This window comes from Prionailurus bengalensis, chromosome B3 (assembly GCF_016509475.1).
Source record: "Prionailurus bengalensis isolate Pbe53 chromosome B3, Fcat_Pben_1.1_paternal_pri, whole genome shotgun sequence".
Lineage (NCBI taxonomy): Eukaryota > Metazoa > Chordata > Mammalia > Carnivora > Felidae > Prionailurus > Prionailurus bengalensis.
In genome coordinates, this window is record NC_057355.1 from 111,072,659 (window position 1) to 111,097,414 (window position 24,756).

The following is a 24,756-nucleotide window of genomic DNA, read 5'->3' on the forward strand; positions in this document are numbered from 1 at the left end:
TTGGTTAAATCGCTGGCCATTGATGATTAACTCAATCTCTAGCACCTGGCCCCACCCTAGGGGGTTGGGAAATGGGGCTGGAAGTTCACTTGATTGGTTCCTCGGGCAACCAGCCCCGCCCCCCATCGAGAATCTATCTGGGGGAGCCCCCAGAAGTCACTTATTAGCATAAACTCAGGTATAGTTGAAAAGGGCTTGTTATGAATAACAAAATGCACTCCTTTACTCCTATCCCAGAAATCCCAAGGGCCTTAGAAACTGCTCAGGAACCAGGGCTGAAGACGAACTGTATCTCTTAAATCACAGTATCCTAAGGGCTGTGCACACGCCCCCGTGTCATTTGGGACCTCATGTCTTTTAGAATGACTCCAGTCCAGTGGTAACAAGCGAAACAGACATTTGGAAGTTTACTCAGAAATCACGTGTGGTTGTTAACCATTGCTCAGTGTTGATAGAGGGAATTTACTCTCCCTCAGTCTTCATGGAGAACCCATCCAAGTGTAGCTCTATATTCTCTGACTAGGTCTAGATAAAACCGGACGGCACTGTACTTCAAACCCCACCTTTGTCTGAATGGCATTGTTCTCTAACTTTCTGCCTCTGGATTTGTTCTCTGCTGAGGGTAAAGAAAAGGAAAACAGTGACACATCACGGAGTCATTCAAAATTGTAATCATTCTTCAGTGCGGTGACTCAACCTATTAACACAAATAATGCTACTGAACAGTTACTGTAAAAACAAAACAAACCCCCCAAAAGCCACAGTAAAGTCAAGAAGGATTTTTCCACTGGATCTTTGGGAGACTTTCCCAAACAAATGAGTTTCTCCTTTATAATTAGTGCAGGAGAACGTAGATCAGATTTTGTTTCTAGGCCACAACCAATAGACTATTTGTTCAGGTTTCTTTTATCTTTTAAAGCCCACATTCTTTGCAGGGAACTGGAACCCTCCCTTTTGAAAGAAGTTGAGCTCTGCTGGGCTGTCTAATTACATGAAAGCAGACACTTTTGCTTCAAGCGTAGGGCTTTTAGTGGCCTTGAATCATTGTGATGATAATGTAGGAAGAAGCAGAAATGGCAACAAGTTAATAACAACAACAACAAAAAAACTTCTTTGAAACTTTTTTGCTACTTGTGGCTTTCTAGATCAAGACTGCAAGTGAGATACAGTCAGATCCTAGAGGTATTTTAGAAGCAGGAGATGTTGTAATGTCTTGTTAGGACAATGGTTTGACACCATGAAGAGATATCAAGTTTAATTCTTACAAACTAGAAAGCATCATCTGACCAAGCAGAGTATCTCTCCGGCTTAATCGGCTTGTATCAGTAGTGAGGCTTTGTCATGCAAAGTGTGCTCATTTAAATCATAAGGATGTGCTGGGAAGCTGCTTTTACTTTGAGAGTTACACTTTCTCCCTGTCCTGTGAGTATTTGAAACTCTCTTGATGTTTTTAGGAGCTTCAAAGCATTTTTAAGAAAGGGAAGCTGACTTTTGAGAATATTATGGAAAAACTGCGAATCAAGTATTCTGAAATGTATACCCTAGTCCCTGCAGAGATTGAATCCCAGGTGGAAGAATGCAGAAAAGCATTAGAAGACATAGACGAGAAGGTAATAATAATGTTTGTACTAGTGTTATTATTTACGAGTTGAAGAGATATAAAGAAAAGACGACGTAATGTCACATTTTCATTTGCCCTGATTTCAACTATGACTGTTTTTATAGGGTTTAGATAAGTGATAATTTTGTGTATTGAATACTGAGGTGAAATTGCTCTAAATAAGTGACAGATAACAGAATTAGACAATGTGTTTATTTTTAGTTGTCAGGATGTTTAGTTTTTTTCTTCTCTTGCATTTAAAAATAGAATTGTCCGTTAGCTTTTACTTGGCTTTTTTTTTTTTTTAAACGGAGAATCACTTTAAAATTTTGGACATGAATAATACTTTGCTGTAAAATGTATTCCCTCCCTGTGAGTGTTTTAAAATTGCTACCAAGGGCAATTAGAATACGAATTTCACAACTCACCAGGAATAGCATCTAAGACACGGTGTCCTCACAAACACATCTGAGCAAATCTTCATCCCCGAATGGATGAATCTGAAAGTTAGAACAAGTGGGAAATGTTTCCTAGTACTGGAGACCCAAGACGTTAGCAAGACAGATTTATTAGATCGTAGAAAGGCAGCCTACATCCATCCAGCAGAACAAAATTCTGTTTGGTCCGGCATCCACAGAAAGATTTTTGTGTTCTTTTTTGAAATCTGGAATACCCCTCCCTAGCTTAATAAAATAGATATCAAGCACATACACAGGAAATCACATTTCAAACCAGTTAACTTCTTTGGCGGTTTTCTTAGGAAAATCTGACCCGTGAAAAAACATATATACTCCTAATATACATTTATGACAAATGTTGTTGATTTAACACAGAAGAAAATGAGATACTTCCATGAGATACCTTCTCAAGAATCAAGCACTATTGATTTATTTTAAGAAAATAGTGTTTTGAGAGCAACTAAATTTGTTTCTGTGAATACTTCATGTGAAAATCTTTTCTTCTTTTCATGTGAAAATCCCCAACAAAATAAATAATCAGAATCACTCTTAAATCTAGGGTTGAGAGTGTCAGCTGTACCTTGTATATTTGTAACAGATTGCAACTGATTTTGCTTGTTTGGTGTGTGAAGGATCCAGGCAGACTCAGAACCATACTGTATAATTTGAAGGGCTGCTGACTTTTCCTAAATCTTGGTCTCTCCTAACGTACCTAAGTTATATGCCTTTTGGCCAAGAGAATAACTGTCCCGAATATCAGAAAAATTGTTACATGGCAATAAATAGCTATTACAGCAGTTTAAAAACTAACATAGGGTTAAATTTTTCCCCTAAAAATCTCAACTGCATTATGGTCTGTGGAATAATAACATCTTACAAGAGTATCAACATCCTGAAATGTGAAAAAGAGCCTGGGACTCCAGAGTGACTTGGGGCTTCTCAGGACAAGTTCACGTTCTCCCCTGATGTGTAACCATAAGCAAGTCATTTAACCTTTGTTTAGTTTCTCTCTGTGTACCATCTGCATTGGAAGGTTTTAGTTGTAATAGTTATACAGATATAGTTGTTTTTAAAAGGGTTAAAGGATTATACAGAAGCGTAAAGTATTATTTGATTATTTAGTGGCTGCTGGGAGAAAGCCTTATCAACAACATGGCCTAAAACAAACAAACAAACCAAAAAAAACAACCAAAAAACAAAGAACAGGAACTAATCAGGTATTTGAAAAATGACACATTCCACATTCATTTGTTATCTTTCCTAGCCCAAGTTATTTTCTTAAGAAAATCATTCAGATAAAAAAGCTACACTGTTCAGCTACTTGATTTCAGATTGCTGTGAAAACATACACTATAAACATTCACGCAGAGAAAAACTGAGCTTTGTGCCTCAAGAAATAGTGAGTTTTAGAGGGTTATTTCACCCAAATGAATATTATGGTGAGAATTACATTATTTTTAAGTCAGCTTGAGGATAAGCTGGGTTTTATTGAGAACAGTCCTATGCAGAGGTCTTTGTCATAAAATGAGAGACTGTATAATAAATTATTTACCTCCCTTGGATTTTTTCATATCATTTGCTCCATTGGGCTCTGTCTCAGATAGTACACTCAGTAGCTTCGCCCAATTCAGCACAGACCTGTAGTACAATCTGTAGATTACAACAAATTCTTGTTGATTGATTTTCTTCTCCTTTTTTTAGATTGGACTTAAAAGGTCAGGTCAGCACAGCTCCTACTTCCTAGCCTGCTAGTCTACCCTCTCATTAATGTGTTAGCTAATAATGGTTTGGGATGTCCCCCCTAGCCTTTACAGGATTTTTGTAAGTAAAATCACGTAACAATGTACCTATCTCTTCTATCACCTGGACCTGTGAATAGAGTATGGAGCACATCTGTAAGCCAAACGTATCTTTCTCTCGTTACAACAGATTAGCAGTGAAGTTTTGAAAAGTTCACCATCATATACGATGAGTAGAAAAATAGACGAGATTAACAAAGGGCTTCACAATGTGGAAAAGATGTTGCAGCAGAAAAGCAAAAATATCGAGAAAGCTCAGGAAATTCAAAAGGTAATATCCGTCCTTTAATTTCCTTCAGCATTTAGCATTCCTCCTGTTCCTCAGTCATCAGGGTGTGCTCTTTGGATGAATCTGAAGCACAGAGATGCTCACCCAGAGCCTATAGGGCCCCCTTACTGCATGTCACCTGCAGAGGGTTAGTAGAGAAGATTGCATTTAAGAATTGTTCTCAGTTTTTCCATGGTGGGAATATGCCTGAACCCCTGAGAGCCTGTGATTGTAAACTAGCCTTTTCACAAGTAAAGGAGAGTAAGGACCTTATCCTGGAAAGACTGATATAAGAAACATTATAAATATTAATTTTTTTTTTTAAAGCTAGCATGTTTCTATGAGCAATTCTCGGAGTTTTTGTTTTCTAACGTGAATTAACATGGGGAATATGATGTGGGATATTTCTGAAACTTATTTGATTAAAAAATATATTTCGGGGCGCCTGGGTGGCGCAGTCGGTTAAGCGTCCGACTTCAGCCAGGTCACGATCTTGCGGGGTCTGTGAGTTCGAGCCCTGCGTCGGGCTCTGGGCTGATGGCTCAGAGCCTGGAGCCTGTTTCCGATTCTGTGTCTCCCTCTCTCTCTGACCCTCCCCCGTTCATGCTCTGTGTCTCTCTGTCCCAAAAATAAATAAACGTTGAAAAAAAAATTAAAAAAATATATATATATTTCAATAGGATTTGAGTGGAATTAACAACTTTTCTTTAGACTACAAGGCGAAGCAGGAAAGTAGAAATCCCAAATTTATTTGCCTTGTAAAATATCTTGGGAAATAAAGTCTTAGGTAAAACTGTACATAAGCGTGATTTTCTACCACTTAATTCCCCGAGTAAACTCCTGCATGTGGAAGAGCATTCTTATTCTAATCTATGTTTTAAGGAATTATTCTAATATGAATGGAGACTTTTAAAAATAGGTCAAAATATGGCTCACCTTTGGACAAAATCTTGACCCTTAATAAGTAGAGGAAGCTAAGTTAACCAGTCTACTTTTCCCATTTCTAAAAGTTGGGTTCTTAAGCAAATATTAAGTACAAATTAAATATTTTACCTTTGAGAATTCCATTGACAATACAAGGTCAGGCTTGAATCCAATCTATTTGCTAGAATTTTCTGCCACTGCATTAATCCTAAACCAAAACAGATATTTTCTGTTAGCTTTGTTTTTACACTTAGTAAAAATCGTCTTCTTGGGGGACCTGTATGACTCAGTCAGTTGAGCGTCCAACTCTGATTTCCATTCAGGTCATGATCCCAGGGAAGTGGGATTGAGCCCCATGTCGGGCTCTGCACTGAGTGTGGAGCCTGCTTGAGATTCTCTCTCTCTCTCTCTCTCTCTCTCTCTCTCTCCCTGTGCTCCCCTCCCCCAATCGCACACACTCACTCTCTCTAAAATAAAATTTTAAAAAATTGTCTTCTAGATTAAATACACACACACAGGCGCACATGAGGATGCGTGTGTGTGTGTGTGTGTGTGTGTGTGTGTGTGTGTCTGTGTGTGTGATTACTGAAGCCTCTTTTAAACATAATGTTACCTCATCACTCTTGAAAGACTAAGGTTATATTGACCTTGTTCGGTGTCATTTGTGTCTGGAAATGTCTAGGTCTTTCTGTTCCCTTACAGCCAATTCTGTTTGTGAAACAAATATAGGTAGACTAAGAGACCTCAGAAATGGTATTTTTCAATTTAGGTCACAAGTGGTTTGGGGGCATAAGTGAATAAGTGTGCCTGTGATGTTGTTTTGGTAGCACTTACAGGTGCAAATACAGTGCAAAGACTAGGAATTAACACAATGAGCCAGGACCTCTGCATTCAAAGTGACTCATGATTTCCTTCTCCAGAAAATGTGGGACGAGCTAGATCTCTGGCATTCCAAGCTAAATGAGCTGGATTCTGAAGTGCAGGACATTGTTGAACAGGATCCAGGACAGGCTCAAGAATGGATGGATAACTTGATGATTCCTTTCCAGCAGTATCAGCAAGTATCGCAGAGAGCAGAATCTAGAACCTCACAGTTAAATAAGGTATGACAGTAACACGTGATAACTACGCTTAGCTTGTATTGAAAGGGCTTTAAAACAAAACTAAAATATATACTCTGAGGCAGCCATTTTCCCTTGAATTGCCAGTTTCGGGTTCTGAAGCTAGAGCCAGATGATAGGGTCAGGTGGGCGCTGGGAGGACAGATTTAACTGCTGTCATCAGCAGGAAGTCTGACTGGGCAAGCAGTCCCAAAGTCGGACCGCAGGTGTCCCAAAGTCGGACCGAAGCAGGAGTCCAGGAGAGCATTGGGTTTCCCAATAGCAATGGGCATTTCCAACAAACAATCTCAAGAGTCCCTGCAGGGAGCCAGCAACAAGAAAGAATGTCATTCAGGAACAAGACACTTTCTCCCTCCCTTCCAAATAGGGGTCATGGTGGGTGAGTTGTACATGTAATTTAGCAAGAACAAGGCAGGAGCCTAGTCCCAGAGGAACTGGGATATACTAAGACAAGGCCCTGTATGGGAAGACAAAATACGAATCCAGTTTTCAGAATGAAGCATAAAATGGGAACCAGACTAGTTGCAAGGCTAACTGGGAACTGTTCCTGAGACCCATAGCATTAGGGTACAACTTCATAAATCCTTTCTACCTATGGTCGGGGTTAGTCTTAAAAGTTAGAAATGTGAAAACCTGGAGGGGGTGGGCGAGTTGCCCCAGCCACAGGGAGTGGAACCCTGCAGGGCCTGACTTACGGTAACAAATTCTCCATTGAAGAATCACTTGACTCAAGTGGAAGGAGTCAGACTATTTGCTCGTGCCTTTCTTTCACAGGCCATACTTAAGATGGAGGCATATCATGACCTTTTGAAGAGTACTGAGGCTTGGACAGAAAATACCAGCCGTTTGCTGGCTAATCCTGCTGACTATGACTCTTCAAAGATGCTGAGTCAGCACGCTAGCACCCTTCAGGTAAGTGTTCTCTCATTTCTTCCTGCGTATGGAAGCTACACAATGACTGGTGGTATAGCTCCCCTTCGTGGTGCTGCCCCCCTGTTCTCCTGAAGAACAACCTTATCTTCAGTCATGCCAAATGGCAGAAGGAAGGTTGGCAGTGGCAACTGCAGTGGCAGTGGCAGGCTCTAGACAGGGATTTTGGAGGCCAGGGTCTAGTTCTTTGTGTCCTGATAACTCCTATATGACTTTTCGGATAATTTATTGTTTTCCTCCATGGGCCTCGGTTTCCCCCCATCTGTGAAGTGAGGGTGTTACAGTGAATAGGGATGGTTTTGGTCAATAGAATTCTAAGAAGGCTCCCAATATTCCTGCCCCTGGTGTACACAACCTATATAACCCCCTCTCCTTGAGTGTGGGCAGGAATATGAGAGTATGTGATGAGATAGCCACTCTATTAACTAGGTTATAGTATATGGCTAAGGTAATGGGATAGTCAATCCCATGAATACATGATTAATCACGTTTATAGATTATAAGACTCCCTAATAGCAGACTAGAGAGATTCTCCAGCTGGCTTGATGAAGTGAGCTGGGATATTAGGAGAGGCCCGTGGGGCTAGGACCCTTGGGCAGCCTTTAGAAGCAGAGCGTGACCCCCCCAGCCAACAGCCAGCAGGAAAACTGGCTGAATTCTCCCAACAACCTAAATGAACTTGGAAGAGAAACTGTGCTCCAGATGGCACCTTAATAGTAGGCTTGTGATGGCCTTGTAATAGCCAAGGACCTTCCTAAGCTATGCCTGTACTCTGGAGCCATGAAAACTATGAGATAATCAATTTGTTTTATTTTAAGCTGCGAAGTTTGTGGTAATTAGTTGCACAGCATTACAAAACGAGCCCGTACTTCCTTCTAGTTCAAGCATGCCATGTTGCCAAATGCCCTGTCCATTTTGGTGCCTGATGTCTCCATGCTAGCTTACAAAGACAAAACAAATGAGAGTATTTTCCTACCCAGGGCCATGACTGCAAGAGATCTTCCAGATGCCAAGTATGGGCTTAAGTTTTATTGTGAAGGCATATTTTCTTCTCTCATATTATTTAAACCACAAGAAGGAATCTCTTAGGAAAAGGTTTATTCTACAACAGTTCTTCGAGTAATCAGACCTCAACGTTGATCCAGCTCCTTTATATCTTTAGAATAGCACAGTGTATTCCCAAGTAGACAGCTTACTTTATACCTCCCAGATGTTTGAGATTTGTTGGCACATTTCCCCCCATGGTAACAGTTGTAACGATGCTGCCTTTCACCCATTTGTTTCTTTTCTTCCCCTTGCCTGTGATTTCTGCCCCCAGCTCTCGGGTTGGCTTTCCACATCCCTATAGCCTGTCCTTTATTTTATTTTATTAATGAAATTTCTTTGCTTATAAAATGTTTTATTTATTTATTTATTTTGAGAGAGAGGCAGAGGAGAGGGAGAGAGAATCCCAAGCATACTCTACACTGTCAACGTAGAGCCCAGTGTGGGGCTCCATCTCACAAACCATGAGATCATGACCTGAGCTGAGATCAAGAGTTGGACGCTTAACCAACTGAGCCACCCGGGCACCCCTGTCCTCTTTTATTTAAAAAAATTTTTTTTAATGTTTATTCATTTTTGAGAGAGAGAATGTGAGCAGGGAAGGGGCAGAGAGAGAGGGAGACACAGAATCCAAAGCAGGCTCCAGGCTCTGAGCTGTCAGCACAGAGCCCGATGCGGGGCTCAAACCCACGGACCACGAGATCATGACCTGAGCCAAAGCTGGATGCTTAACTGAGCCACCCAGGTGCCCCTGTCGTCTTTTATTTTAAATTGCCTGTATTTTCTACCAGTTGCAAGAGTTTGCAAAGACAGAAGAGAGGAATGATACTCTTTTCCTCAAATGCTTGTTATGAGTTTAAAACAAATTTACAAGAGTGAGTTCAGGCAAAAGCATCTCTAATTTTGCTGTCTTCTACTGACCCAAATGTGACGTGTGAAAGAATCTCAGTCATGAGGACATTCTAATTTGCTGGCCTTAGTGTATGAACTAGAACTTAGTCTAACTCTACTTTCTGAGCTAGAGGAAGTAGGCACAAGAGAAGGCTGATTTACTGTAGAAGGTATCCTCATAAATCCTCCAATGGGAAGTAAGTCTCAAACAACTAGTCATATGTGAATATGCCATTTTGTCCCTATTTTGAAAATAGTTGTTCTACTTTTAAGATACCCTTTTCTGCTTCTTTAGCATTACCAGGCATTGATATTTAAAAATGTCTCTTGAAGAAGTATCAAAACTCCCAACTAAGCTTCTACCTGGATTGTATTTGTTAAAATCTTTTTGTAACCCAAAGATGATTCCAGAAATACTGCTGTTGTAGTTAAGAATTATTGAAACAAATTTTCGGGGCGCCTGGGTGGCGCAGTCGGTTAAGCGTCCGACTTCAGCCAGGTCACGATCTCGCGGTCCGGGAGTTCGAGCCCCGCGTCAGGCTCTGGGCTGATGGCTCGGAGCCTGGAGCCTGTTTCCGATTCTGTGTCTCCCTCTCTCCCTGCCCCTCCCCCGTTCATGCTCTGTCTCTCTCTGTCCCAAAAATAAATAAAAAACGTTGAAAAAAAACACATAAATTTTCTTTGTAAAAATAGACAAATTGTTTTTTTACTCAATTTCATTGAGGTATAATTTACATATAGTAAAATACACATATAATATATGCATATATATATATATTTTTTTACTGTTTATTTTATTTTTGAGAGAAAGCGCAGGGGAGCAGTAGAGAGAGGGAAAGAGAAAGTCCCAAGCAGGCTCTGCAGTGTCTGCACAGAGCCTGATGCAGGGCTTGAACTCATGAACCCATAAGATCATGACCTGAGCTGAAATCAAGGGTTGGATGCTTAACCAACTGAGCCACCTAGGCGCCCCTATGTGTTTTTTAATAAGCTCTACGCCCAACGTGGGGCTTGAACTCATGACCCCACAGTCAAGAGTTGCATGCTCTACTGGGGCGCCTTGGTGGCTCAGGTTATGATCCCAGGGGCATGGGATCAAGCCCTACCTTGGCCTTTGAATTGAATGTGGAGCCTGCTTAAGAATTCTCTCTCCCTTTGCCCCTCTGCCCTGCTTATATGTGCTCTCTCTCTCTCTCTAAAATAGAATAGAATAAGATTACATTTGACATGACATGACATGACATGACATGACATGACATGACAAAGAGTTGCATGCTCTACCAACTGAGCCAGCCAGGTGCCCCCAGATACGTCTATTTTAAGTGTGCAACTGATGAGTTTTGATAAAGGGATACAATTGTGTAACAACCACCACCACCGTCAATATAAAGCACATCTCCATCACCTCAGAGTTTCCTCTGCCTCTTTCCACAATGTCCTGTAAAGAGAATCGTATAGTATACAGCCTTTTTTACCTGACTTACTTGGCGTAATGTTTTCAAGATTCATCCAGATTGTTAATGTTTATAGATCATTCTTTTGATTGTTGAGTAGTGTTCCATTTGTGGAAATATGCAACATATTTATCCCTTCACCAGTTAATGGACATTGGCTTATTTCAAGTTTTGGACTATGCTAGGTTAGCAGCTTAAAACAACAGACATTTATTATCTCAGTTTCTGTGGGTCAGGAATTCAGGCGCGACTTAGCTGAGTGCCTCTGGCTCAAGGTCTCTTGTAAGAATGCAGTCACGCCTCGCTGTGGGTGAGGGAGAAGACAGGATGCACTTCCAAGGTCATTCACTTGGCTATTGGCAGGCCTCAGAAAATCTATTTCTATATACAGACCTGTGGCCCTCCCCCACAAAACTGCCTCATGGCCTGGTAGCTGACTTTCCTCACCATGAACGATCTAAAAAAGAGAGCCCCCAAGACAGAAACAGTCTTTTTATAACCTAATCTTGGAAGTGACATCTCAGTAAGGAATCAGTAGAGCCAGTAGTAAATCAGCAAGTAAATTAGTAAGCCCAACCTACATTTCAAAGGAGTTGATTATAAGGGCCTGAGTATCAAGAGGTGGGGATCAGGGGGTCTTACAGGCTACTGTAAGCAGAGCTGTGAATGGTCATATACAAATCTTTGTGTGGATGTATGTCTTCATTTCATTTCATTTCATTTGGTAGATGACTAGGAGTATGATTGTTGGCCTTTATGGTAGGTCTTTAAATGGATAAGAAATGGTCACATTGTTTTCCAAAATGGCTAAACGCCCATTTTTCAGTCCAACTGGCCATATGAGTTCTAATGGCTCCATATTCTCACCTGCACTCGATATCATCTTGTAAATTTTAGCCATTCCAGTGACATGTAGTGGTATCTTATTGTGGTTTAAATGGCCTTTCTTGGGGCGCCTGCGTGGCTCAGTCGGTTAAGCGTCCAACTTCGGCTCAGGTCATGATCTCACGGTCCTTGAGTTCGAGCGCCGCGTCGGGCTCTGTGCTGACAGCTCAGAGCCTGGAGCCTGTTTCGGATTCTGTGTCTCCCTCTCTCTCTGACCCTCCCCTGTTCATGCTCTATCTCTCTCTGTCTCAAAAATAAATAAACGTTAAATAAATAAATAAATAAATAAATAGCCTTTCTTTATGACTAATAATTTATTTATTTGAACATTTACTTATGTGTTTGTCATTTGCTTCCTTTGTGAAATGTCTATTGAAGTTTTTAATTGGGTTGTCTTTCTATTATTGAATTGTAAGTATTATTTATAAAATGTTCTAAAAGCAGTCCTTTAACACATATATGATTTACACATATTCTCTCCGTCTGTGGCTTTTCATTCTCCCAATATTGTCTTTCAGAGAGCAAATGTTGGTAGTTTGATGGAATCCAATTTTTAATATTTTTCTTTCATGGGTTATCCTTTTGTGTTGTATGTAAGAAATCTTTACCTAACCCAGGGCTACAATGGTCTCCTGTCTTTTCTTCTAGAAATTGTATAGTTTTAATTCTTTTCTATTTTTATTTTTTTAGTGTTTATTTATTTTTGAGAGAGAGACAGAGTGTGAGCAGGGAGCAGGCAGAGAGAGAGAGGGAGACACAGAATCGGAAGCAGGCTTCAGGCTCTGAGTTGTCAACGCAGAGCCCAACGTGGGGCTCGAACTCACAAATCGTGAGATTGTGGCCTGAGCTGAAGTCGGTGGCTTAACCGACTGAGCCACCCAGGCGCCCCTGTATAGTTTTAATTCTTACTTTTAGGTCCTCAATCCATTTCAAGTTTGTTTTTGTACGTTGTATGAAGGTTCACTTTTTTCTGTGGGGATATCTGAGTGTTCCCACACCATTTGGTGAAAAGACTCACCAATGAATTACTTTGGTGCCTTATTTAAAATCAGTTGCCATGTTGTAGATGTGGGTCTATTTCTAGACTCTCTGTTTCTTTCTGCTGATCTATGTGTCTGTTCTTTCACTGATGTGACCCAGTCTGGATTACTGTAGCCGTATAGTAAGTCTTGAAATCAGGTAGCATAATTTCTACAACTAGTTCTTTTTCAAATTTCTTTTGACTAATCTGGGTCTTTTGCAATTCAGCGTAAGTTTTGGCATCAGCTTGTCAATATACAGAGGACTGTTGGAATTTTGAGTGGATTGCGTTAAATCTGTAGATCAGTTTGGCGAGAATTGACATCTTAACCGTATTGACTGTTCCAATCCAGCAACACGACAGATCTCTTTATTTTGGTCCTTTTTAATTTCTCTCAGTGGTGTTTCATAATCTTTAGTGTATAGGTCTTACATGTAAATTGTTGAATTTATCCCTAAGTATTTTATATTTTTGATGCTATTGTAAAATGGTATTATTGGTTAAAAAAAAAACAAAGAGCATTGGTTTTAAATTTTGTTTTCCATAAAGTTTTCTCCTTCTAGGATTTCAAATAAGGACAACATAAAATTCTGAATAACCTAAAAAATTTTAGAGACCAGAATTCTAATTGAATTAAGTAAATGTTCTTTCTCATACCATATTATGTTTTATGGAATCACCTGAAGACTACGCTAGGTTAAACATTTCCAGTTGGTGGCTGAGATATCTTGAAATCTTAAGTTTGAAAGTTAGTTAATACATTATCATTGTTAAAAGAAGAAAGAAAAAAATTATAAGGAGGAATGTCTACGAAACTGTAAAAATGGATGTTTTTCTCTTTCATTTGGTTTTATCAGATAGAGTCCCTTTGGTGTCAGGTTATTCAGGTCAACTCAAACCGTAGGGATGCCTCATGGAAGTCGGTGGCATCATGTGGTAAGGCCACGCGAGGACATCGGCACCAGGACTGACAAGCCACAGGATTGCCTCTTCATTCCCAATCCTCACTTCGTGTACCTCTTTCTCTCGAATTCACATTCCCAAAGTTACAAGTCCAGCCAATTAGAGAGAGCCTGAATGGCTTTCTTGGCCCGGATTTCAGATGACAGAGGGATGGACCGCAGGTCAGGTGTTCCTGGTTCTTTTACTGATGGCTGGAGGAGCAGGGTTGCATGGTATATAATAGCTGCTAGGAGCCCACCAAAATGGGGTAGACACTCCAAAGTCATCCAATGCTGTTTACAATATAGTGTTTAGTATTTTATTATGATTAAAGTGGGGTTTTTTTGAGAGCAAGAGTGTGAGCAGGAGAAGGGCAGAGGGAGAGAGAGAGGTGTGGGGCAGAGAGAGAGACAAGAGAGACAGAGAGAGAGAGAGAGAGAGAGAGAGAAAATCTCAAGCAGGCTCCATGCCCAGTGTGGAGCCTGATCTCACAACCTTGAGATCATGACCTGAGCCCAAATCAAGAGTCCGATGCTTAACTGACTGAACCACCCCCAGTGTCTTATTATGAAATGAAATGAATAGGAGTTTGAAATGCTGAGACAGTTTTAAAATTCTCGGATTTAAAATTTTCTTACTAAAGTGCAATTGACACACATTATAAGAGTTTCAGGTGTGCAGTGAAATGATTTGATATTTGCATGTATTGCAAAATGATCACCACAGTAAGTCTAGTTAATACGCCACACTATATACAGTTAGAAAATTTTCTCCAATTTCGATATTAATCAACCTCTTTTAGTATCTTGATGTTCTCTCTCTTTTTTCCTTGTTTTCCATTGTGTAGATGGCTTTGGAAGATTCAGAACAGAAACACAATCTTTTACATTCAGTGTTCACGGATCTAGAAGACTTGTCAATAATTTTTGAAACTGATGATTTAGCACAATCTGTACAAGAGTTAAGTCGTCAAGTGGCAGCTTTACAACAAAAAATCATGGAGAGCCTTCCACAGATTCAACGGATGGCTGATGTAAGTGGACACTACAAAGATGTTATTTCTTATTTTTAATTTATATTTCATTTAGCAAATTAGAGTTATACCACTAATCAACTCTTAACTATATGAAGACATACTGATCTGGTACATATTTCACTTATGCTCTTATTTCTTGAATTGTATTTTACTTTAATTTTTTTAAGTTTATTTATTTTGAGAGAGAGAGTGTGAGTGGGGCAGGGGCAGAGAAAGAGGGAGACAGAGAATCCCAAGCAGGCTCCACGCTGTCAGCACAGAACCTGACTTAGGGCTTGAATTCACCAACAGTGAGATCAGGACCTGAGCCAAAACCAAGAGTTGGATGCTTAACTGACTGAGCCACCCAGGGGCCCCAATTTTACTTTAATTTGCAACTTTTATTGTGTAGTGCATATCCCCATTTTTGGTCCAGAAGTGGTCTATTTAAAGGAAAGAATCCTCATCAAGTAAGCTCACTGTTTTCTCTTTGTCAGAGAGACGATAATTGTTGATATAAACACACAAATTAGCAAAGTGGGACTTGAACAGATAATCTCCCAAGTCTTCATTGACTAATAGCAAATATTTGCTGAGGGGCTGCTGTATGGCAGCCACCAGATTTTGAAATAATTTTATTTATTTCAGCTTGAAACGTGTGAGGCATTTATTTAAGGATCAAGTCATATAGCAAAGGCAGGTACAATTAATTATTTACTTTTTGTTTCTGTTACATTGCCTATGCCACACTTATGTAACTTCAGGATAATGATTGCTAAACATTCTTGGTTATTGAAGCTTATTCCAAGGTTTTTAAATGCTTCTATAACTTTTGATAGAAATTACCCTAAGAGATAGGGTTTATTTTCTTATACCCTTTTCAATATAAGATGCAAAAAATAATTTCAATATAATTTAACTTTTCTTTGTAACTTGAAGATATCACTAGGAAGTTGCTGTATTCATTACTTCATTCGCTTGTAAAGTTACGCTTATCTGATATTAAATGGCTCCAGACTGTTTTAATTTGAAACCCTCAGTCTATTTCGTTTTTACTTTTTAAGTTCTATTTATTTTTGAGAGAGAGCGAGAGAGTGCATGTACGTGCGTGCACCCAAGCAGGGGAGGGGCAGAGAGAGAGGGAGACAGACAATCCCTAACAGGCTCCTGGCTATGAACGCAGAGCCCATCGCCGGGGCTCGAGCTCATAAACCATGAGATCGTGACCTGAGCTGAAATCAAGAGTTGGACCAACTGAACCACTGAGGTGCCCCTGAAACCCTCAGTCTATTCCCGTGTAGTTTCCTATCCCTTTCATTATGAGCTGTACCTTTTGGTTGTTACAGTGTGTCTGCATTTAGCTCTCTTTAAGTAAAGGTCTAAAGGCCTTCTTACAGGGGCGCCTGGGTGGCGCAGTCGGTTAAGCGTCCGACTTCAGCCAGGTCACGATCTCGCGGTCCATGAGTTCGAGCCCCGCGTCGGGCTCTGGGCTGATGGCTCAGAACCTGGAGCCTGTTTCCGATTCTGTGTCTCCCTCTCTCTCTGCCCCTCCCCCGTTCATGCTCTGTCTCTCTCTGTCCCAAAAATAAATAAACGTTAAAAAAAAATAATAAAAAAAATAAAGGCCTTCTTACAGTGCAAGTGGATTTCAATATGTAGGGTTTGTAGCATGTACTCATGCATTTATGGTTTTGTATCACGTGTTCTTCCATATGTAGGTTTATTACACATGCTGCAGCCTTTTCACTGTTCTAGGTTCTTGGCCAAGTCCTAGAGGTTGACACTGATGAGAGAATAACCACCAGACAAATGATCTGTTTGTTTAAATTAATATGAGTATGTTATAAAGTTAATTTGGTGACTCTGCATGACAATAGTTCATTAGGGGATTGGCAAGAAAATCCTGTCAATTTTTCTAGCTTCTTTTGTGTTCGTTTTCCAAGGGTGACTTTGTCATTTTACTTGAAGTGGTAGAAATTTTTAAATTGTAGACCCACTTGTATTCAAGTGTTTAAACACATTCCAAAGATAAATCTAAAGAGTTCATAGATATTGAGAATTAAAAATTGAAGGGGCGCCTGGGTGGCTTAGCCTGTTGAGTGACCGACCGACTTCGGCTCAGGTCATGATCTCCATGGTTTGTGAGTTCGAGCCCCACGTCGGGCTCTGTGCTGACAGCTCAGAGCCTAGAGCCTGCTTCGGATTCTGTGTCTCCCTCTCTCTCTGCCCCTCCCCGACTCATGCTCTGTCTCAGAAATAAATAAACATTAAAAAAAAATTTTTTTTTAAATTGATTCATGGGTGCCTGGCTGGCTCAGTCAGAAATGTGTGCAACTCTTGATTTTGGGGTCATGAGTTTGAGCCCCACATTGACCATAGAGATTACTAAAAAAATAAACTTAATAAAATTTATTCAAATGCATAATACTTTTGTTCTCATAGTTTAAGAAATTGAAAGTTGGCCTTATGAGGAGTTTTAACTCAGCAAGGTATAAGCAGTGCTTTGTAGTGTGGTATGCTAATAAAGGAATGACTTTTTTATTGAAAGCAGTTAACATCTACATACACTTTGTTAGGCTTTTTTCTTTTTTTTTTTAATTCTAATACAGTTAACATATAGTGTCATATTAGTTTCAGGTGTACAATATAGTGATTCAACAGTTCTGTACATTCCTCAGTGTCCATCACAATGTGTATACTCTAAATCTCTATCACATATTTCACCTATCCCTCTGCCCATCTTTTCTCTGGTAACCATCAGTTTGTTCTCTATACTTAAGAGGCTGTTTCTTGGTTTGTCTCTTTTTCCTTGTTCATTTGTTTTGTACCATACCTTGTTCATATGGTATTTTCTTTCTCTGACTGGCTGATTTCACTTGGCATTGTGTGATCCATCCATGTGGTTGCAAATGGCAAGTCTTCATTCTTTTTAATGGTTGAGTAATACTCCATTGTATATGTACCACATCTTCTTTATGCATTCATCTATCCATGGGCACTTGGGTTGTTTCCATAATTTGGCTATTGTAAATAATGCTCCAATAAATATAGGAGTGCTATATCTTTTAAATTCGTGTTTTTGTATTTGTTACTGGTAATGGAATTACAGGATCATATGGTAATTCTATTTTTAATTTTTTGAGGAACCTCTACGGTTTTCCACAGCGGCTGCACCAATTTGCATTCCCACCGGTTTGCACAAGGATTCTTTTCTCTCCACAGCCTCACCAACACTTGTTGTGTCTTGTGTTTTTTATTTCAGCCATTCTGACAGGTGTGAGGTGATATCTCTTTGTGGTTTTGATTTGTATTTCCCTGATGATGAGTGATGTTGAGCATCTTTTCATGTGCCTGTTGGCCATCTGGATGCCTTCTTTGGAGAAATGGCTGTTCACATCTTCTGCCCATTTTTATTTTATTTTAAATATTTTTTTGTTTTTTTTATAATAAATAATTTATTTTTTAAGAGAGTGAGAGCATGTGTGCATGCACACACACAAGGGGCAGAGAGTGGAGGGGCAAGAGGATCCTAAGCAGGTTCAGAGCTGACAGCGGGAGCTCAAACTCATGAACCATGGGATCAGGACCTGAGCCAAAATCAAGAGTTGCTGCTTAACGAGCTCAGCCACCCAGGCACCACCTCTGCCCATTTTTAAATTGGATTGTTGGTTTTTGTGTGTGTTGAGTTGTAATTTTGGGTACTAATCTTGTATTGGATATGTCATTTGCAAGTATCTTCTCCCATTCAATAGGTTGTCTTTTAGTTTTGTTGATTGTTTCTTTTGCTATGCAGAAGCTTTTTATTTTGACATAGATGCAATAGTTTATTTTTGCTTTTGTTTCCCTTGCCTTAGGAGTCATATCTAGAAAGATATTGTAAAGGCTGATGCCAAAGTGGTTGCTGCCTATGTTCTCGTCTAGGACTTTTATGGTTTCAGGTCTCATATTTAGGTCTTTAATGTATTTTGAATTTAATTTTGTGTATGGTGTAAGAAAGTGATTCAGTTTCAGGGCGCCTGAGTGGCTCAGCCGATTAAGCGTCCAACTCTTGATTCTTGATTTCGGCTCAGATCATCATTTCATGGTTTGGGAGATCGAGCCGCACATTGGCTGCACGAACAGCATGGATTCTGCTTAGGATTCTCTCCCCTCCTCCTTCTCCTCTTCTGCCTCTCCCTTGCTGTTCTCACTCTCTTTCTAAAAGAAAAAAAAAAGAAAAAAAAAAGAAAGTGGTCCAGTTTCATTCTTTGTATGTAGCTGTCCAGTATCTTCAACATCATTTGTTGAAGATACACTTGGTTATTTTTTTTTATTTTTTATTTTTTTATTTTTATTTGTTTAAGGAATCTCTATACCCCATGTGGGGCTCAAACTCACAACCCTGAGATCAAGAGTTGCGTGCTCTTCCAGCTGAAACAGCCAGGTGCCTCTCACTTGGTTAATTTTTAAGAGGTGTACGTGGCAAACATTTTTGCCTAAATTGGAGAACAGAATACGAGGCAATAAATTGTGTTTTATAGGTTATTAACATACAATATATACTACATGAATGTTTTCTTGTTCCTGAAATTCTAGGATGTGGTTGCTATTGAAACTGAAGTAAAATCAATGGACAAAAAGGTTTCAAAAATCAAAGCTATCCTCTTATCCAAAGAAATATTTGATTTTTCGCCTGAAGAACATCTTAAGCATGGGGAGGTAAGTATGCAGGGATCGTTATTAGAAATATTCTCTCATAATACTTATTATGTTTATGCTTTAAACATGTTTATTATTTTTTTTAAGTTTTATTTATTCTTGAGAGAGAGAGAGAGAAAGAAAGAGAATAGTGAGCATGAGTGGGAGAGGGGCAGAGCAAGAGGGAGATACAATCCCAAACAGGCTTCAGGTTCTGAGTTGTCAGCACAGAGCCTGACACGGGGCTTGAACTCATGAGCCGTGAGATCATGACCCAAGCCGAAGTCGGATGCTTAACCCAGGTGCCCCTATTATTTATTATGTTTTAAAATATATACTAATGTGACCTGACTAAAAAGTACTTAGTCCTGCCAGAGTAATAGCAAAATAAAGTTGAAAACTAGATATGAATGACACATATCGTGTGTTAAATCATACAGTATTATCTGTATAAAAAGAACTTTTCTAGTGGTTATTTTTTCCTGAATTTCTTCTGAAAACTTCAACGTTTGGAAGTTTTACCATCAAGTCAAATCCCGGTGTTTAATAGTTCAAGGGTTTCAGCCTCGAAGTCAGGAGAACTGGGTTTTAGACCCAACTACACTGCTTACAGGCTGTGTGACTTTCTCAGCAATTAGTTAACATTTCTGGAATTCTCCTGCTGCGCATTGGTATTGTGGCGAGGGTACTGGGTGATTACAGTGGATGCAGAGCCTCTAGCATAGGACCCGGGGCATATTAAACAGCACACAGACACGGATTTCCTCTCAGCCTAGCAGTCAGCAGCGTGTGCTTGGGAATCAGACAGGCCTGGCTTCAACTCCCAGCCCTACCTCTTATAGCCTGACCTCCCCGGGGTCTTCTAACTTCTGTGAACCCAGTTTCCTTATTGTGAAATGGCGGTTCTGATACCTACCTCCCAGGGTTGTTGTGACGGTTAAAGAAGTGATAGATAGGAAGTTCTTCGTAAAGGGAATAATCTCTTCGCATTTATAGATTATGTAAGTCCGGGTTTTTACGGAACCGATGTCATTGAAGCGAAATATAATTGTACTTTTGGGACTTAGGGAATTTGGCAGGACAATTCAATAAGCACCTTTTGAGGACCTGCGCTGTGGGAAGCCCCGTGCTATGTGCAATTGCTATGAAAGTGAGTAAGAGGCAGAAAGAGGCAGAAACTGCCCTTGCACAGCTCACTGCCTGGTGGCACAAAGCAAAGCAACAGTTCTTCAGAGAGTCAGGGAGGGAGAGAAGGAAGGCAAGGGTGGTCCAAACGCAGAACTTGGTGCTGCGGGTTTACTCTCGCCCCAGGCATTCTTTCCAGAGACCTTTCACTATCGGGGCACAAGTGATCTAAGAGTTCTTTCCAGCCTGAGCCAAGAAAATGCCTTTTTTTTTTTTTTTTTTTTTTTTTTAACGTTTATTTATTTTTGATACAGAGAGAGACAGAGCATGAATGGGGGAGGGTCAGAGAGAGAGGGAGACACAAAATCTGAAACAGGCTCCAGGCTCTGAGCTGTCAGCACAGAGCCCGACGCGGGGCTCGAACTCACGGATGGTGAGATCATGACCTGAGCCGAAGTCGGCCGCTTAACCGACTGAGCCACTCAGGCGCCCCCCAGGGAAATGCTTTAAAAATCACAATTTAGGGGTGTCTGGGTGGCTCATTTGGTTAAGCATCAGACTCTTGATTTCAACTCAGGTCATGATCCCACAGTCTGTGGGTTCGAGCCCCGCATCAGGCTCTGCACTGACGGTGCGGAGCCTGCTTGTGATTCTCTCTCTTCCTCTCTCTCTGCCCCCATCCCAGCTTGTTCTCTCTCTCTCTCTCTCTAAAAAATAAAAAAAGAAAAAGAAAAAACTTAAAAAAAATCAAAACTATAGATTAAAGACTAAATCATACAGTATTTTAATTTTGAACAGATTCAGCAGTGGCCATTTCTTTTCATTTACGTACCATGCTTCTCTGATATAATTAAGGTCATACTTGAAAACATACGTCCCATGAAGAAAACCATTGCTGAAATAGTGTCTTACCAAGTAGAACTGAGGTTGCCCCAGACAGGAATGAAGCCTCTCCCTGTGTTTCAGCGGACGAATCAGCTTTTACAAGATGTAAAATTGTTGGAAAATGTGACTCAGGAACAAAATGAGTTATTAAAGGTGAGCAGTGTGTGATAATAGCCAACTTTATTGGCTGAAAATGTTCAGCAAAAGCTGGTTTTCTTTTCAATTTTAATGGTTGGGTTGGTGAGATTCCCGTGACCACAAGATGCTGCCTCTGTTGATTCTTTTTGGTCTCTTCTGGTATTATTATCCAGGATGTGACATTGGATAAAGGAGAGTGTCTTACTGCTTAAATGAGGCTAAGGTGATTTCCCCAGTTCTTATTCTTCTTTAGTTGAAGGCATTAAAGCATAACTATGATCGGTTTAATTCTGTCCTGCAGTTATTGAAAACACACGTGGGTAAATGCTGTGGAGAAAGGTTTAAACCTGAGCAATGTATTTGCAAACCTTGTGAGACCCTTACAGTAACCAGCACCATAATAATCTCTTTATGCTCTTGGTCACTTTCCCATTAATCATCTTATTTTCTATTCAAACATGGGATACAGATAGAAGGGGCACTTTGCCACCTTTATTTTTATATATAAGGAGACAGGAGTCAGAAGCTTATTAGATCACTTGCTGAAGGACCACCGAGTTAACTCGTGTCCAGGTTCATTTGTGTACAAACAGGACAAAAATCTGTGTTTCTAGACTCCTGGTATCTTTCGTTCTTCGTATCAAGGTCTCTTCCTTTTAAATGATGACATCTTTCAGCATCTCCCCAGAGGGTTAATTCTTATGTTTTGACTGATCTCCAGGCTCAAGTCAGGAGTCATTATTAGATAGAAATTACATTTTTCTTTGATTTGCATTTCTAAGTTAACAACCACTTTCACAAGAAGAGAAAGTTGCTGAAACAGCCTTAAATCCCACAGACTTTTCAACTCTGTTGGCAGATCCCACACCCTCCCCCCCCCCCCACCTGCTTTTCCTGATTAGATAGGTTGGGGTAGGAGAAAAGGTTATTTTCCCTCCTTCCTGACCACCACCTGATTGTAGGGAGAAAGCTGCTGTCTCTTTCTCCCTCTTCAATTTCATTGCCATTTAGCTGGCTACTCTGTGTTCTCCTAAGATTGGAGAATACTGTAATCTCTGGTTTGAGTCTTAGCTCATAAAATCTCTCTGTCCTGGCTCATCAGCTGATGTCTAGCACCCACGGGGAGGAGAAAAGATCTGGCACTCTGTGTACTCCTTTTTGATATTATAAAGAGAAGAAAACAGAAAGAAAGAGACAGTTTGATCTATTATTTTTAAGCTTTTTTTGTGCTTTATTGGTTTCCTGGTCAGGAAAAGAAAATAACAGTTGTAACTATACTTTTAAGGGGTTTCTTCACAGGATGAGAAGGGGAAAATAGAAGAGGAAATTCTATTTTGTGCCGAGTAAGGTATCAGACTGTGCTGCTAAAATTTTCCACGTTATTGTGCTCGTGGAAATCAAGTGTCATCTCATATATTTCAAAATTAAGTAAGACGCTGGTGATGAAAATCATTAGAATCTGGTACATTTCTTTCAAGTCCTACTTTGGCTGGACATTTTAAGTGCCCTCACCGTGGAAAACAAGACAAGTTATTTGGGGGGTGGGGTGGGTAATAGGATGTAGCTCATTATCGAGGGTGGGGTAACAGGTGTGTGCAGCGAACGTAGTTATTTATTTCCAGCTCACAGCCAAAATTATGGTTAAATATTAAAGAAAATACAAAGAAAATTTTCAGAAAGGTTTTTTTTTAATGTTTATTTTTGAGAGACAGACAGAATGTGAGCGGGGGAGGGGCAGAGAGACAGGGAGACCCAGAATCCAAAGCAGGTTCCAGGCTCCGAGCTGTCAGCACAGAGCCCGATGCGTGGTCGAACTCTTGAGCTGTGAGATCACGACCTGAGCTGAAGTCAGCCACCCGATCTACTGAGCCACCCAGGTGCCCTACAAGGAAGAATTTTGTGTTGGTCCGAAACTTTGCAGTTTTAAAAGGCATTTGCTTCATTGTGTAGCATACCAAGGAAACATCTATACTTTATCTTTCCGTCATACTTTGATCATACAATTTAGTACACAAATAGATGTGAGCTTCACTACTTCCTTAACACTAGATTCAGTGTATTGTTCTGGTTAATTTTGCCTTTTCCTGCAAACTCAGACTGCTCTTGAACCCTGTACCTCTTACTCATAAAATGTACATCACAGATCCCCAAGGGATACCAGGTGAGGATATGACGGGAATGGGAAAATTCATCATCTTTCAAATCAGATGCCCTTTCCACTCTGAACCAGTAATATCACCCTTCTAGTATAGAAAACATCACATGGAGTGTGCATTAAAATAGCATGTTATGACATAGCAGTAATTTCATAGAACTTGGCACCTGGATGTTAACATGCCATAAAAAATGCTTCCCAGAATAAGCCCACTAGACTGGAAATACTAAGAGCAAAGGTGTGTCTTATTATGCTTGTACTCCAAGCACTGCCCAAGGTGTCCTGGCATCTAGTAGAGCAAGAAAGTCAGGTGCCAGCTTTACAAACATTCCTCTCTGTATTTAGGCTACCATTTTCTATTGCAATCTATATGGGTTTGTATTTGCTGTCATTAATTGAAACTTGTGGTGGGGTTGGACATTGGAAGTAACCCATTAATCTAGTCCTTAGGTTATGACAAAGATTCTTCTTTTGGGGGGGTTATTTTATAGATGGTCATAAAACAGACTAATGAATGCAATGAGGAAATAGAAAATTTGAAGCAGATCTTAAATAATTATTCAGCCGAGTTCTCCCATGAACATATATCACCAGACCAAACTGCCAACCTGCCACAGGTACAGGTATGTTTCTTTAATTTATTTGCCCTGCTGTTCCTTCAATGATCACTTACTAAGCCATCGGTGTCTAGAAGCCTTCGTGATGGTCCGGTGTATTTCCTACTTCTTTCTTCCGGTTGAAGGTATATTATGTATGTATTGACTTTATACATTCCTATTTCATAAAATAGGTGCATTGGGGTCTGAATTTGCTCCACTACTGAAGAAGCTGATGGAACACAGGAAAGTTGGGCAACCTGACTTTACGTCTAGCTTTCTGAGATAGGGGGCAGGCAGTGTGGGCAGGCTGGGCTTCACAGGTAACGACCCTGACCACTGTTGTAATGAAGAGTTTCATACACTAACTAGCATTTCCATGCGTCACAATTAACAGTATCCTGTGGGGCCCAGTTACAGTGGTGTGTAGGTTAACCCTCTATCGCTAGAGATTTTTTTTTTTCTCAGTCTTTGTTTTCGAATTAGTGCTTCTATTAAAAAAATCCTGATGGTATGCCAAGGATTGTAAAGAGCTGCTTCTATCCTACCATCAGGTTGGTTTGGGCAGGCGATCGCTATGGTATTCAAAGCCACGTTGCAACACTGGCTAGCTGTGAGACCTAAGGCAAGTGACTTACGGAGGGGTCCAAGGTGACTCACACACCTATTAGGTGTTGGACTCAGTAAGGCAGACTCAACAGTAAAGACTCAGTATTGTAAATATGTCCGATTTCCCATTACGTTAAAAAATTTTAAGGCCCCAACAAGCTTTTGTTTATATGAATCATCTCTACTGAGATAGAAAGAAATGAAAACTCAGAAATGTAA

General features: G+C 40.2%; 1 protein-coding gene across 10 annotated transcripts in view; it reads left to right on the top strand.

The window, feature by feature from the left end:
• Nucleotides 1–24,756, top strand: part of SYNE2 (spectrin repeat containing nuclear envelope protein 2) — a 345,486-nt gene that overhangs the window by 206,295 nt on the left and 114,435 nt on the right. For 9 of the 10 annotated variants that reach the window (XM_043556321.1, XM_043556324.1, XM_043556329.1 and 6 more), the window contains exons 54-61: nt 1,455–1,610; nt 3,988–4,128; nt 5,970–6,152; nt 6,945–7,082; nt 14,185–14,370; nt 18,928–19,050; nt 21,010–21,192; nt 23,824–23,955. In XM_043556321.1, the coding sequence (XP_043412256.1) occupies nt 1,455–1,610; nt 3,988–4,128; nt 5,970–6,152; nt 6,945–7,082; nt 14,185–14,370; nt 18,928–19,050; nt 21,010–21,192; nt 23,824–23,955 (1,242 nt within the window). The remainder of the gene's footprint in view (nt 1–1,454; nt 1,611–3,987; nt 4,129–5,969; nt 6,153–6,944; nt 7,083–14,184; nt 14,371–18,927; nt 19,051–21,009; nt 21,193–23,823; nt 23,956–24,756) is intronic. The other variant, XM_043556325.1, reaches the window with a different exon arrangement.